At 51.1% G+C, this 16592-nt stretch overlaps 1 protein-coding gene across 3 annotated transcripts in view; it reads left to right on the top strand.

The window, feature by feature from the left end:
- The window catches only part of LOC139057622 (uncharacterized), a 29274-nt gene that overhangs the window by 8170 nt on the left and 4512 nt on the right, over positions 1 to 16592 (top strand). For all 3 annotated transcript variants that reach the window (XM_070536172.1, XM_070536171.1, XM_070536173.1), the window contains one exon: positions 90 to 406. In XM_070536172.1, the coding sequence (XP_070392273.1) occupies positions 90 to 406 (317 nt within the window). The remainder of the gene's footprint in view (positions 1 to 89; positions 407 to 16592) is intronic.

Raw genomic sequence — 16592 nt, 5'->3', positions numbered from 1 at the left:
CCTACTGGAATCCCCACAGTGGGAAATTACCTTGCGACAAGTGGCCACTTGTGAAATCCGATTCCTCACTTTGAAGACGTTCTACGTAGTATGGACGACACACTGGTTCGGAGCAGCGGCTCATCGACAGATCGCAAGCTCGTCATACCACTTTGGAGACAAACAGCGGCCCATCATCCAGCTCCGAAGCACCGCAGTACGTGCTGCTCGTCGGTGCGGTGGCCACGCTCGTGTTAGTGATCGTGGTCAATCTCTCGCTCGACTACCGGCAGCCGGCGTCTCCGGGTCGTCTGCGGTTCCCTTCGTGCACGAGCGAGACTTGCCGCCACTACGCGCAGCTGTTCACCGACTCGATGAATCTGAGCGTGTCGGCGTGCGACAACTTTTACGCCCACGTTTGTGGCAGGTATGCACCCAGTCTTGAACACGTGGTGTCTAAAAGACAGCGGTCATGTCATACTTACGGCTTCCAGCATATCGTCTGCAAGATTGCGCCAGAGTTTCGCTTTTGACTTTTGCAACTGCATGCCGTCTTGTCAAAATAATATAGTGCCTGGCTTTGAACTGCTTCCGCTTTAGCAGTGCCCAACCCAAGCTTTACTTTGCGACTTCGAACACGGAGTGGCAGAAGCGATGGGTTGTTGCGATCCGCGGGCAAGCGGAGGATGGTAGCAGCTCTAAGCTCTTTTCCTAACCTTTTCTGCGTGGTATGACGTTGGCTGTAAGCATTTTGTGTGAGAGTGCGTTGCTGTTTTAGAATGGTCCTCTTGATTCAAGGGAATAGAACTGCTATAGCAACGCCGACTGCGTGCCGCATCCGAATTCTGGCACAACGACGCTAGCACAACCCGGTGGCTTCGCATTTTTAAAACGTTCGTCTAGCTGCGAGCAAACATTTGACGTTATGACCGCATTGCGGTGTGATAAAGTGGCAAATCGTTTTCCTGTTTTCGTTTCGTCATAACTGTTACACTCTCATTGGGTAGTCGCGGGCTTGGTGCTAAGACCTTTAGCGGCCTTAGTGAGATAGATCGGCTCTAACGAATACTCTGTGCACGCTATAAAGAGTACTTATAATTCGTTCCCTATTGTATTGAAGCTATTGGCAACTCCAAAATATATTGCCTGAGCTGGCAACACTGTCCAACCAACAAAGAAGATGGCTACGACATTCAGGGTCAGGGTGGCTCTTTCGCTCGTTGCTGCAGTCACGTTACTGTTTCTTCGCGTCTACTCGAAGTGTATCGTGGAAGCCGAGAGCGTGCCTGCTGCGGGTCACCATATTTGGCTTGGTCTATATATATATATATATATATATATATATATATATCTTCTACGTGTGTTGCGCTCGCCTGCGTCCGATGACTGGCGCTTGTTTGTGCTCGCAGTACGGAGTGTTCGAGGTAAGGCCATGGCTCCGGAACAGAGTAGAAACCTGCCGCCCGTAAAAATTGTCAAACCCAGTGAAACGTGAAAAGTGAATAAGAGGATCAAGTTGAGGGGCGTTGGGGGGGGTGTGACTTCCAACAGGTTTCCAAATTGAGCGAGAGTTTTCTTTTGGCAGAGTCAGTATCATTAGTCAAAATGACATAGTTTGAAGCGAATTGAACAATTAGTAATGTAATTGAACTGTGTACACGATATGGAAACGCCAACTTGCGGCACTGTCCGCAGGTCGAACGCTCTTAAGCTGAAACGAGCGTTATTTGCAGTTGCTTCTAAGTTTTATGGAAGAAAATGAACTGCCATTCTCCATGTTGAATGAGAAAACAGCACCTTCTGCTTGTACCGCTAATCGAAAGCATATGATGACGCACCGTGGTTCTACAGTTATTATGGTCTTGGTGTTCTAAGCACAAGATCGCGCGATCAAACCTCGGTCACGACGTTTGCATTTTGGTGGGGGCTAAATGCGAAAACACCCGTGTACTTACATTTCGGTGCACGTCAAAGAACCTCAGGGGGTACAATTTACTCCGGAGCGCCCCACCATGGCATGCCTCATACTCAAATCATGCTTTTGGCACGTAAAACCCCACAATTGCGTCGCATCTAGAGTTCCGCAAGAAAATATCTTAGGCCCTTTGTTCTTTTAATCTTCATCAAGGACCTACCGAAGGGATCACATCAAAAATTAAATTATTCGCTGATGACTGTGCAGATCATCGTAAAATTTGCTCGGAGCAAAGACCACATAAACCTAGAATAGGACCGTGATGGATCACTAACTGGTGCTTATCTTGGCAGATTACTCGTGACACGAATAAATGTAACTAGCCTTCAGCAGTAAGCGCACCATCCCTAGGTTTAACTGTATACTTAACAATAATTCTGTAAATGAATCATCTTTGTATAAATGTGGAGGTATCCATGCGACACCAGACTTATCTTGGTCCAACCATATCGAAAAAATGATCACAACATCATCACGTAGGCTTGGTTATTAAACACGAAACCTTCAGGGTGAACAGTCAACATCAAGAAGGCTAGCCTCCCTAGTATGTGCTCGTCTTCAACTTCACCTTGCATAACCTATATAGTCACCTCACAAAGCATACCTAATCCAGTCTGTTGAAGCGATAGAAAACCGTGTGCAGAGTTTCATCATTGGCGATCATAAACGACATTCAAAAGCGTGAGCGAAATGAAGCCGAAGCCGTCACTTCCGTCTCTCGAGCCACGTCGGAAGATTTCACTCATCTGCCCCCTGCATAGAATAATTGACGGCCATCACACATCTACGCTACCTCTTGCTGAGGTCCATCGTGCTTCTCATCGTCCGTGTTCACCAAAGCTTGCAACGCCGGTTCAGCCGAACAAAAGCATTTAATTTATAGGCTTCACCGCGTGCTGGGTCGCACTGGAACGGTCTTCGAGATAGAGTGAGCGATTTGCGCAACCCTGATGCATTCAAGGAGAAACAGCACATTGTCTCGTGTCACAATGTCCTCCGTGAGACATGGATGCAATTCCTGTCAGGAAAGATACGTTACATTTTGCTTCTTCTTTTTCTGAATGTTAGGTTTATTGCTTGTCAGCTAGCATATTTAGTCGGCAGGTAGTACATTCTATTTTGGGTTTTTAGATCAACTCGATTTTCTTGATTGTTTTTTGCCTTCTGTATAGCCATTTACAGCCAGAAATATTTTTTTATTCTTTTAGACTGCATTATGTAACTTTATTAGTCCTCATGATGCTTCTGTGTACCTAGAGTTTTTTTTTATTTGGGCAATGTTGCAAGAGCTATAGTGTGAAGTAGTAAGAACAGGGTATGCTGACTTCTAATTTGAAGGGTTATTGTGAAAATGCAGTGATCTATACAGGATATCAGAGAATAGTACAGCAAGAAAGCCTGATGAAAATCAGTGTTTTATGAAACCAAACATAATCAAAAACAGGAAAGAGAGAAAATAGAAATACACCAGTCCAGGGAAAAAGTAAATATTGTGATCACCCACTGCGCACGCGACTACCTTCCAAGAAACTTTTCTTGCCAGAGGTGTGAAACTTGAAGAGTGTGCTCGCAAAAGCAAGCTGTCAGTCTGTCTTTTGGGGGAAAAAACTTGCTTATTGAAAGGTGCGGCTGGCAAGCACGATTGGTGATTCTAAGAATTCTTTTTTCCTGCAATCAACTGGAGTCTTTATTCGCATTTTCTTTTTGTGCGCGCGGGACGTCCGCGGCACTCGCCAGCCCGCCGCCCAAGAGCGGCCCTTATCTTTTCCGCACCCCCAAGTAACCCTGCCGCGAGGCGGCGCTAGCAGCGCAATACTCGCGTCATCTCTCGCATTGCCCCTCAACCACTCCGACCACCGCGGGTACCACGCCGTGCAGCGGCGCCGCACTGCAGAAGACAGCAGCCGTGCGGGAAAGCAAGATATCAGGGGACGCGTGAGAGTCGCGCATCCTTTACATCCCCCCAACCTTAAATGACTACATATTCCGGCGAAACATGCCACTCGGTGTAACATCAACGCGTGCTTCGCGAACACGGTAGTACATGCAACAGCGGTCGCGCCGAAGAAATGTCCACATGCTGTCAATAGCATGCGAGCCTACCTTGTCCCTGGGTACACCACTGGCGTCCGCCGGTCACAGCAGCAGCTTTGCAGAATCGACGGCACGATTCCAGGCCAGGAATCCGGAAACGACGACGCAGTAATCGGTACGAGCAAGCGTCGCTCGCGCCGACGCGCCCTGCTGGCAAGAGCCGCCGCAGCTGTCGGTGATCACCGGCTCTTTTCTCCGCCGCCGAGGGTTGCGAGCTGGATACAGGCGGCCGCCGAAGTCGCTGCGCCGAACTCGCCACAGCACCATTGCCCGGTGGCTCGATCGTAGTCCGGGGCAGCAGCGCAGACGATGTGCAGGTGACGGCAAACCAGGGGTGACTCCATTGACGCTGCGTACACTCAACACACTCGGCAAACACTATCGTAGTGCAAGGGAGAGGAATTCTGCATGCGCATCGCCAATGTGGTACGATGTTCAACTCGGCTAGCAAAAGATCGGGCAGCTACTCAGATGCTATGTTCACGTGAACGAAGCTCGCTTCCTTGAGTCGAACGAGTAATTTCAATTCGTGCGAGGCTAAATAGTATGAGGGAAGCAAATTGCAAAACCTCAACGCCACGGTCCACCAGGTTGTGTCGCTCCACGTGCGACAGACAGCTTCGTAAAGCCTTAGGCCTAAAGCTTCGCTACCCTAACAACCGGCATCCAAAAACAACACCCAAAATGAGCGCAAAACAGGCAGCCGCGAGGGGACGTCAGCTCTGTTAGGTGGTCCTACCCCACTCGGTGCACACAGCATCCGAGTTGACGGCGCCCACCGTCCCAGACAGTGTCGGAGCGCCCGGTGCCAGGCCGCAATACCAGTCAGCCCGTAACGGCACCCGTGGTCCGCGGCCACCCGGCTCCTAGAGCCGCGACTTTATCAGAGTCAAAGAGATAGAAGAAGCTATTTACATAAGAAATTCGGACCACACACGAGGCATCCGTACTCACTCGCTTCTGGCCTGCCAATGCTCCGCGGGCGCAAAGCCTCGCTCTCCCAGGACGCAGACCACGTGGCTCTCGTACCTACGAATGTCATTAAAAAAACACTTGTTCAAACACACTACAGCCACCGTCGTCTCGCTCAAGAAAGCACGCCACCGACGCTAGCGATCAAAATCCACGCTAGGCCTACGCTACAGTTCCAACAAAGGTCTCGAACGAAGCAAAACTGTTAAAACTATCATCCGATGCCCCAAGAGCCCCACATTGGGCGCCAGATGTGGGGTTCTCACACCCGTGCTCTTGGGACAAAGGAACGACAACACCGTAGTGCAAACAAGCACAAGGGCATTTATTGCACCTTTCATAGATCGATGCCTCCTAGCCGAGTTGCTATCCCCAAAACATGCCGATGGGCGCGCGACAAATCTAGAAGTCCGACTCACCGCGACCGGATAGCGAGCGAATATGTTCGCCCCATGCTGGATCCCATTGCCTGGTCGTTCGCGCGTAAGGTCACGTGAATGGGGGCGCGTTCGAAGGAAGGCCACGCGAGGCGGTCTAGCAGAAGCATGGATCGGCGCGCGCGCTAAACGTCCGCGGCACTCGCCGGCCCGCCGCCGAAGAGCGGCCCTTATCTTTCCTGCACCCCCAAGTAACCCTGCCGTGAGGCGGTGCTAGCAGCGCAACACTCGCGTCATCTCTCGCACTGCCCCTCCACCACTCCGACCACCGCGGGTGCCAGGCCATGCGGCGACGCCGCAATAAAGAAGACAGGAGCCATGCGGGAAAACAAGATATCAGGGGACGCTCGAGAGTCGCGCATTCCCACACGGTGTGCGTTGTCACTGCCACTATAGCAAATCAATAATTTGCTCTCTGTAGAGTATACTAAAGTTCAAAGGAAGGGCTAACACGGGTGCAGTAGGCATACACAGTGTGCAACATATTCAAGGTTTATTGGTTAGTGTTCAGGGGAAAGAAAGATTCTAAATCAGAGAAGATATGCAACATAACGTGCGTAAAATATTCAACACCAAATTGACGACGCTGTTTATCCAAGCCAAGGAGTTAATCCTGCCATAGAAAATTCATTACGATAATCTGCACGTTTAGCATGTCAGCTTTAATAAGTGAGGAAAGATAGTCTTTCAAGATGCATCGTGAAATCCCTGCTTGAAAACAGACAAGAAAATAATGCAACTAAACGTTCCCGTGTTCAGCACAACGTTGAAACGTCTGGTACTTTGCTGCCGTGCCACTTGCCGAAGCTGAAATTATTCAAACTGTTCCGTACGCGCGATTGTTCTCTGCTACTCCTCAAAAGAAAATTGTGGCGACTCCAAAAGGCCATGTCGTCTCGTGGGGACCAAACACCTCGTAGTATTGACAAATGGCAAAGGTGTGCGAAGGAAACGTAAAAAACGCGCGTCGTTTGCTACGTAGCGTGTCAACAAACGCATGGAAATGGGAGAACGGAATCTGCGTTACAAGCTATTTATCTTCCCTTCGCGTAGGTACCGAATTCGGCAATCCATGTCTCCGCGCATTGCACCTATAGAGCGAGACGCCACGCTCTAAAAGAAATCGCGAAAGAGCTCTAGGCGCAATTACGCCAGGAAGCCGCAGCGATCGATGCGACAATGTGACCAACAGGTTGGTTGGTCACAACGTCGCAACGCAAAAATAAAGGGGTGGGGTAGACGTTGGGACTACGATTGCGATTGTCGTCGCATGCGATGCAACTCACACTTACGTTGGTATCAAAACCACATCATGTGAAACAGGGTCCTATGCAGGATGCGCCAAATTTCTCGTTCACACGAGTTTTACCGGAGCTTACTCGATCGCAGTCAGTTAACGGGCACAGCATAGAACGCGCATAAACAGCCGAAAAAAATACTCCCATGGCACACGATTTGTGGCCGTCGCCACACGCGTTGGAGTCCTACACCACGCCTGCAGCGTCACTACCCTCACTGCCAAGACGGCTGAAGAAGTGGACATCGCCCTGGCTACTTTAGATCCCACCTGTCACACCATAGTGTGTGACTCTCGCTCAGCGTCGCTAACTTCAGCAAAGGCCGTATTTCTCGCCAAGCCCTTCGCATCCTCTGCCAGGCACCACACTCTAAAGACAGCATAATCTCCCTAACATGGATCCCGGCCCATGCGGGCCCTGTCCACCCACACCTCCCCAATCTCAACGAGGTCACCCACTCCATTGCGCGAGGCCTAGTCAACCGCGATGGAGTCACTGGAGATGGACGCCAGGGACAATCTGACAACTTATAACGGTATCGTTAAGGCCTTTTACCTCAGTCGCCGAACCTTCCCCCGGCCTCACCCAAAGTTCAGCCGGGCGCAGGCTACCACCCTGCGTCTACTACAAACGAATACGTACCCTCCACCCGCCCGCCTCCACCTTATATTTCCAGACGTCTACACTACCCCCAACTCCGGTGCTGTGGAATTCACCCGGCTACGCTTCCGTATATGCTATGAAAGTGCCCAGCACAATACACAAAGACTAACACCACGACTCTCTCGTCGAGGTTGCTTGAGGCTCTGCGGAACTCCCCCCTCAACGACCAAACCTGGGCGACCCAGCACGCCCGCGAGGCGGTGGCGAAGCAAGCCCTCGACGTCCCTTCGTGGGAGGGTTAGGCCAGGTCATCATAAAGTGCTGGTTCTACAATAACAGTTTATTCCTCCTCCTCCTCCACGTGAAAAAGCCGCGTAGGACAACATGCACGCATCCTGCTTCCGCGTTTCATGCACAGAAGGCTGCGCAACGGAATCCCCTGTGCCGCGCATGGTTATCAATGTCTTATCCCAATTTAACAACGTCAGTGCGCTGCTGTGGACGAGTTAGGCGAAGACTCGCCTGCGGAGGCAGCGCGGTGGGCAAATTACGCTTTGTGAGCACAAATAGGAGTGACTGGGATGCGGAAGAAGCGTTCGTGCGATCGCTTCTCGGCTCACTCCGGCTACAACCGCTGTGTGTCCATCACGACTCAGCGTCAGGCCAGGTCCGGCGGCGTCATCGGAGTACTGGAGCACCTGCAAGGACGTGGGGTTCAAGCCGCACAAACCAATCTGCGAAGGCGAGGTGGTCACATTATATAAGAAGACTCAGGATGGACGCCGGGCTGTCTTCTGATGCAACAAGTGTCGAAAGCAGTTGTTGCAGTTACATGATACCACTGCGCTGCAAGAGCAGAGAGGCGAAGGAAGTTAGTTACTTTGCCATCGCGGGCACCCTCGGTCTTCCGAACATCCACCTCTCCAGTCGGCAAGTGATTTTGCTCACATATTGCGTGAGCAATAGCCTAGACTTGTGGCTGTTAAAGATGATGACCAGCGACTGGTTTCTTCTGTCGGACCACGCCGTTGCCGACTGGAGGAACTACGGCTTCGTAGTCTTAAGGGAGGAGAGTCTGGTGCGACCTCTACTCGGTGGAAGATAGTGCAAGTTCACGAGTGCCTGCTTCGCAGCAAGCGAAAGTACAATCGAGGTCGCCTGACGACAGGTTACAACGTCCCACGAAGCAGATAAAATTAGTAGCATTGCAGATTGCAGATATTGGGTCTACGGCATGATCTACGCGTCTACAGTGGATCTGCGACTTTTCAATGTTGACCGACGAGACGCGTTGACTCTAGGCCCGATTATTACAGCCAATGTTCAAACGGAGACCATAATTCACAGTGAATAATGAGGCACATAGAGCTGTATTGAAATTTAGTGAATGCTAACGGGTCGAGCCACAAACTCCAGTGAGAGAGAGTCAACCAGATCATGAACTTTTTGAACTCCATTATGGGCGCTCACACGGAAATCACAGAAAGGTATCGTCAAAAATTGAAGCGCCACCTCATGAGCAGCGGGTACAGGCTACCTGCAACCCCGCTAGATTTCCACCTGACATGGACGTGGTTGCAGTCACTTAACGGTCACGTGAGTTGCGAATACCCTTTCTTGCGTTGGTTGTAAGCTATGGATCGCTCGGGGGTAAGCCGTACGAAGACTCTTTCCTGCGGTTAGAGAGAGAGAAAGAGAAAAAACTTTATTTGGTTCTTTCAAGGATTTAGCGTCTCGAGGTCTCCGTCGTCTTCTTAGGCACCGGTGACTTGGAGCCTCTTCCGGCAAGGGTGGGCCCCTATTCCAGGGCTCCACTGAGCCTAGGTACCTCACTAGCGTGCTGCACTAAGGCTCTTTGGGCCGTGAGCTCGCAGCTGGTAAGCCGATTCTCCCATTGCTCTGCTCTCTGATTGATTGATTGATTGAATGATTGATTGTGTTGACATTCCCATGTGACATGATAGAGTGTGGGTGTGGCCCCGCACCATGGACAGGCGTCTCTGTATTGTGTTGGGTACATTTTGTTTAGGATGTATAAGTTTGGGAAGGAGTTTGTTTGCAATCTGCGCCAACTCGTTGCTTCCTCCTTCGTTAGAGACTTGTGCGGTGGGGGATATTAACCATCGCTTGGCGCTACCCACTGTAAAGGTGCATGATAAAGTAACAGAAACTAAAGCATCGTTTTTTTTTACCATTTGCTTGTATGAGTATTTTCCGGCATTCCTGCGTGCTTATGCAGCATGCGCGCTGCAAACCAGTTTTGCGCTAAACGACACTACTGGGTCTCGCAGCCTTACTTTAGCCAATGCCTCCTTTACTAGATGCCTGCCGCGTTGTCCCGTAAACTCGATTCCGTACCCTCTCCTTTTTCTCGTCTCCGCGGAAAGGCAACAATCGCCTCTCTTGGCGAACACCTGCAACTTAGATCACGTGCTGCAGCCTCTGAGGTAACCATGACATTTGTCACCGTCTTGAAGGCCCTCGAGAACGCTCGCTAAGAGACGCCCGCGAATATCGGCTCTATGAACGCATCGGCGAAAGCATTTGACCGCCGCTGCCGCCACCGCCGTAAGTTGAAAAGGCAACGAGCGCCACCGCACGAAATTTATGCTCAAATAAGGGAACCGCCGCTACAGTGGGAAAGCGAGCGACGCGGCGAGCATCTAGTAAAGGAGGCATAGCTTTAGCGCGAGCAACGAGCGATGTGTTGAAAGCCCAGCGCTGAAACCAGACGCACACCTTTTTGTGCTCGGAAATGCCAGCGCAAGCACGTTGCGAGCCGCTCCAATCCAATCCAGAGGAAAGAGGAGGGGCGCGTTCCCTAGTGGTATAACACGAAACGTAATAAATTACATATCAGTCAGTTTGCGTCTTGTAAACATTAAAATGTTTCGTAACCACAGTAAAGTGACTAATAATATTGTACTAATTTCATTTATTGTGTAACTTGCTTGCGCATGTTATTTACGCCGTGGAATGACAAACAAGTGAAAGAAAAAAATTTAATTATGGTGTTTTACGTGCCAAAACCACTCTCTGATTATGAGGCACGCCGTAGCGGAGGACGCCGGAAATTTTGACCACCTGGGGTTCTTTAACGTGCACCTAAATCTAAGTACACGGGTGTTTTCGCATTTCGCCCCCATCGAAATGCGGCCGCCATGGCCGGGATTCAATCCCGCGACCTCGTGCAAGTGAAAGAAGGCACAGACCATGCACCGATGGCACGGTCACGTGAGGTCCAGTTTGTGGACTACCCATAAGGTAACGCCAAAGGCATGATAGCCCCCCATAGGGAACTTAGGTAAACCAATGAAACTGGAGGCGTGCTGAGGGACAAACTTTGTTTTGGCACCATTAGTTCTTTCGTCTTGGGGCTTCGCCAGATTTCGTAAACATCCCCAGTTTAGCCAAAGTTGGCGCATCCTGCACAGCACTCACAGCCTTCGAGAGACGTGAGCGAGCGCGTCTCTCTTCAGCACAAAGAACCACCGAAAACAAAGCACGCGGAGTTATGAGTAGTCGGCACTCTTTGTCGGCATTGCAGATCGCTTTCAAGGTGCGAACCACGCGGCGGTGTCATACGAATCCGCCGCCTGAGTAGGTTTAATCATGGTTTATAATGGTTTGACGCATATGGATAAAGCGCTAAGAGCGAAAACAGCTTGTAATAATCGGAAGGTCATCAGCTCACCTAGTGCCTCAACCTGCAGTACTACGGTTGCGTCATCGATGCTTCTGGCGCCGCCATGGGCACCACTTCGTGTCACCTCTGCGCTGTCGTTAGTGCTGACCTGATGAAGTTTTATCGCAGTGATAAAGTCACCGGGCTGCGTGGAGACGAGCAAGTGACACAATGCTTATGCATCCTTAGGCAACTCGCAGGGAGGTTTCTGCGTGAATTTTTCATTTGAGGATGTACTGAGGCAAATAATTTGAGGCCTAAATAACCGCACCAACTAGCAGTGGGCCGGTGCTGTGAGGACATACGCAGAGGGAGGAGCGGTATGCGAGGGCTGGCAAGATGAGCGACATCAGAGCCAGCTGTAGAAGACGATGACGAACGCGCGAGCAGGGGCGTGAGCGCTTTCACGCGGTTGAAAATAGGAAGCTAAAACTAGGAGCGCGCGCCTCATATCCGTATTCTAAAATAACACCGCACAAATATATGTGGAGATACATGCATAAATATTTACAAATCCATTGGTTACCCATAATTCTCATGAGCACTGAACGATCACCAGAGTTACCTCCTGTAATGTTTGTAGGAGACTGATTTCAAAGACGTGGCTCGTGGACTAGCGCGGTGGTGATGCTGCTGTTAGGAATTCATTGGCGTAAGGGCCAAAAGTAGCCAAAGAACGCCAAGGCTGTCACTCCGACGGCGTCTCTGCGGTCTGAATTAGCGACCGGCTGCAAGGAGCGAAAGTGCACCAGAAGAATGGGAGAGGAAGGGGGACAGACCAGAGTTAGGGAGCACACTGAGAGAATCCCGGCCTCGACCCACGAAATTTTTGTCATAGTATGCGAGCTAACATTTCGTTGTGATTGGTTGGGAGCAGGAGACATAAAGAATGGCCGTAATAAGAGGCTACCGATCCAGCATGCCGCTGTAGTTTTCAGATCCTCCAGCAACCTTTGTTGCATCTGGGTCGCAAGCCCCAAGGGTAGCGTTGGCCTCGCGGCCTGGAGCACAGCTGGAAGCATCCGAAGGTCCTGGCAAAGGATAAGTCGACTGCTAAAAGAACAACTTGTTTATTATAGCATCGCAAAAGAGCGGCAGGTCAAGTCGACCGAAGTGGAGAGACGGGAGAGCACGTTACTCGACGGAAGAATTCGAAGCCTCCCTCTCGGCGTCCGGGGGCAGCTGCTTTTATACTCTAGGAGTCGAGGGCAAGAAGGAACGGCTCGGGATGAGGCGCACGTGACGGCGGCGCACGGACACGTTGAGAGGAGAAGTGACGCATCCGCCGGGCCGGCGCCGGTCAGACCTCCTCGCTTCACAGTTGGGGAGCTCCTCTCCCCGGCTGCCACGCTTTGACAAGCGTGGGCACCAACAAGTACACACACACACACACACACACACACACACACACACACACACGAAGACACGTGGCATTGAAACATGCCTGGACGCGCTTAACAGCAAGCGTTGCGGCAGCGCTGAACGGGCCAAAATGTCCGCCGCTTATAACGAAGCCCCGCCGTCCGTTGCAACCGCGCCGGCTATACCGCGCGTCGTAGGCGAAACGTAACAGACCGCCCCGCCGGGAGAAGGATATCCCGATGGTCAGGGGACCGCATCCGCTGTCCGGAGGCATGTCGCTCGATGATGCTCATAACAGAAGTCGATCGTCCCTCGGCGTTTCTTGAGCGCAGCGCACAGAGAAGGCCTCGTTCTCAAGTTCAGGTTCACACAGGACACTGCAAAGGGACTTCGGGAGAGTTGCCATTTTCGTTCTCGTTCCCAGCAAGGGTTAGAACTACGCCGAACCTCAACCGCTCAGTCAGCAAGCACGACACAACCCTCACTAAGCCATGCCAGGTTCTTTCCCCTTTTATACTACTGCCTAGTTCCTTACAGTAGTCTAGCAGCACTCAGAACGCGTCCACAAATTGGAAAATTGCACTAGAAAGCACGTCATGACTTTGAAACACTAAACAAAAGCAATATGTTAAAAATCCTGCTTCAGGAAGAAAAACATCAGTAACAAAAAACTTTGAGGCTGATTCCCACGTTAGGGGCTTCGACTTAAGCCATCGGCGTTACCGTTGAGACTCCCCTTTTTGTAACACACCTCAAAGGAATATTGTTGCAAAGCGAGGCTCCAGCGCAGGAGGCGGCCATTTTTGGAAGAGATGGTCTACAGCCATTGGAGAGGGCAGTGATCCGTCTCGAAGCATGCGAAGCGGAGACCGCAGCGAGCGACTGTACACCAGCTCAGCTTGCGAAAACCCCGTAGCCGCATGCGGCGCGGTCCTTAATGCAAACATCACCCCAGGCAGACACAGCTCTCAGTCAGTTTGTTGTTCAAAACACAATGCTCTCAACACGCGCTTCATGACGGAGTGGAGCTTCTCAACGGAATTCGACTGTGGGTGGTACACTGAGCTGTGTAACAGCTTTGCCGCGCACCTTTCGGGAAAGGCTGTCGCGAAAGCGCTAGTAAACTCTGTGCCCTGATCCGACTGGATTTCCGTAGGAAAACCAACTTGCGCAAATATGGACAGTAGTGCATTGAATATCTCAGCTGAGCTGAGTTCTTTAAGCGGCACTGCTTCAGGGAATTTTGTCGCTGGGCAGATCACAGTCAAAATGTGTCTGTACTCCGTGGTTGTTACCGGCAGAGGTCGCACTGTATCAATAACGAGCCGTCTAAAAGGCTCCGTAATGATAGGTACCAACTTCAACGGCGACCTCGATTTGTCCCCTGGTTTGCCCACCCACTGACAGGTGTCACATGTCCTCACAAAGTGTTCTGCGTCACAAAAACACCCTGGCCAATAGTACTCTTGCAAGAGACGGTCCTTAGTCTTCCTAACTTCTAGGTGTCCGGACCACGAGCCCCCATGCGACAAGCGCAACAGATCAGGACAGTAGCACTGAGGCACGATCAGCTGATCGAAATCCACTCCCCTGCGGTCTAGACACTTCGGGTACAGGATCCCACTTCTTTCCACAAAACGAGCATTTTTCTTGGAGATACCTTCCTTGACATTACAGCGCATGTCTTCTAGGCAGCCATCTTTTTTTTGCTCGGCTATCAAAGCCGACGGGCTGACTTTTAGCAACCAATTTAGTCCATCTGACGTAGGCGCGATGAGCAAATCTGCAGATAGCTCTTCTAACTTTCCCGTGTCGGGCATTTCCTCTGCAGTATCTGGTGCCTTCAACGCTACAGCCTAAATTTTATTCAGTTCGGACGTGCTCTGAATATCAGCTTGCTGCGCCTCCGACCCTTTCTCATTGTTCGACAGCGTCGGCCCTGCAACTACCGCCTTTGCAGGGAGCTCCCGAACTCGCGATCTGGTTAAGGCCTGAACGCTAGTCTCACCAAACAAAAGCCCCTTCTCGCGCAGGAAATGATCGCACCTGTTCGAAAATAGGTACGGGTACTGGGGGGGGGGGGGGGGGCAGCATAGATGACACTGCGGCCTCCGTCTCAAGTGCTCCGAAAGGTCCTTCAATAAGCACTTTTGCTACGGGCAGACACCCGCTATGAGTTTCCACGGCTTGCTTGATCCACGCGCACTCGCCCGTGAACATATCGGGTTCTACGTAATAGGGGTGAACTACATCCATTGTAGCTGTGGAATCACAAAGCACTCGGCACTCTTTCCCGTTCACGAAGAGGTCTCGCGTGTAAGGCTCGAGAAGCTTCATGTTCTCGTCAGTGCTGCATAATGACAAAAACACGACTTTTGTTTTTGTTTATGGACACTGCGCCGAAAAGTGACCCGGCTTCTGAGACGTATAACACACGCGCGCTTGCCTGGTCTCGAACCGCTTTCTGCGTTCGACTTCGGCTGCCGCCGTCTCCTTACGTTAGGTCGGACTGCTTTCACTCGCGTCCGCGCTACGTGGGTCCCCCCTTGCTCTCATTGGTGTGAACTTCGGCCTCTCAAACTTGGAGCCAAATTCACCCTTTTGACCGTCCTTAGCTCCGCGAGCCCGACGCGTCACAAGCTCCTCGGCTAGTTCGGCGGCTTTGGCCACCGTACTAACGTCTGGCCTATCCAAGACCCAGTACCTCACGTTCTGAGGTAATCGACTATAAAACTGTTCCAGCCCGAAACACTACAGAACGTTCTCGTGGTCACCAAATGCTTTCTCTTCTTTGAGCCACTCCTGCATGTTTGACATTAGCCTGTAGGCAAACTGTGTATATGACTCACTTCTGCCGTTCTCATTTTCCCGAATCTTCCGATGGAACGCCTCCGCTGACAGCCTGTACTTTTTAGCAGACTCGATTTCACTTAGTCGAAATCCTCTGCCTCCTCTCTCTTCAAGCGAGCGACTACGTCGGCCGCCTCGCCGCGTAACAAAGTGAGCAAGCGCTGTGGCCACGTTTCCGGAGAGAAACCCTGCTTTTCGTACGTTCGCTCAAAGTTCACAAGGAACAAACCAATGCCCTCTCCAAGCTTAAACGGCCGCATCAAGCCAGTCATTTTGAACGATACTCGTTCTCCTGCACCGTGCGCCTCACTTCCATAACGAGCGCGTTCCATCTCTAGCTCGAGATGCTTCATTTCCAAAGCGTGTTGACGGTCGCGCTCTTCGTTTTCTTTTTGCTCTTTACGTTCGCGCTCCTGTCTTTTTGCCGTCTCCCTCTCCTCAATGGTCTCAAGGCATTCCGACAGCTCGCCATCCTCAGCTTCTAACTCAAGAATAGCCCTTACCAGTTCTGGTTTTCCGCGCTTGTCTGAGACGTCCAGACCCAACTCTCTTGCAAGCTCCAGCAATTACGGTTTGCGCAACGACTTCCAATCCATGGCTGCTCTGAATGCTGCTTTCTCTTCTGCCTACTATTGTTTTGCCGCAAACTAACCCGGCAGCAACAACAACAACAATTACCAGCTCTGTTTCTGACACTAACAAAAGCCTGGCAAAACTAAGAAGGAGACAGTCCCGCACTCACCAAACCTCGCAGCCAAGAATTCAGCGCAATCATTCCACTGCTGTTTGATTGTGTTGTTCATAAAGGAGGTTGTGGCCAAGTGCTGCACCAGGGTGGCCAATCCTGCTCTGGTGAGGGAGGGAGTGCGTTACCGGTTCTGGTCACCGGGATCAGGCCACACTCCAGGCCTGTTTATGCAATTTTATCACACGCGGATTTTTCTTTTTTTTTTATCCGATGGAAAATTGCTGGCACCGGGATTCGAACCACGGACCTCTTGCACGCGAGGCGGGTGTTCTACCTCTACGCCACCGCTGCACCTCAGATCTGTTCTCAGATCATGAACAGCAGGTTGCCATTATCCCTCAAGAGAAAAGTGTATAATAGCTGTGTCTTACCAGTACTCACCTACGGTGCAGAAACCTGGAGGCTTACGAAAAGGATTCTACTCAAATTGAGGACGACGCAACGAGCTATGGAAAGAAGAATGATAGGTGTAACGTCAAGGGATAAGAAAAGAGCAGATTGGGTGAGGGAACAAACGCGAGTTAATGACATCTTAGTTCAAATCAAGAAAAAGAAATGGGCATGGGCAGGACATGTAATGCGGAAGGAA

Source organism: Dermacentor albipictus, chromosome 3, assembly GCF_038994185.2.
Source record: "Dermacentor albipictus isolate Rhodes 1998 colony chromosome 3, USDA_Dalb.pri_finalv2, whole genome shotgun sequence".
Lineage (NCBI taxonomy): Eukaryota > Metazoa > Arthropoda > Arachnida > Ixodida > Ixodidae > Dermacentor > Dermacentor albipictus.
Note: the sequence above shows the minus strand (reverse complement) of the source record. Positions and strands in the feature narration are given on the sequence as shown.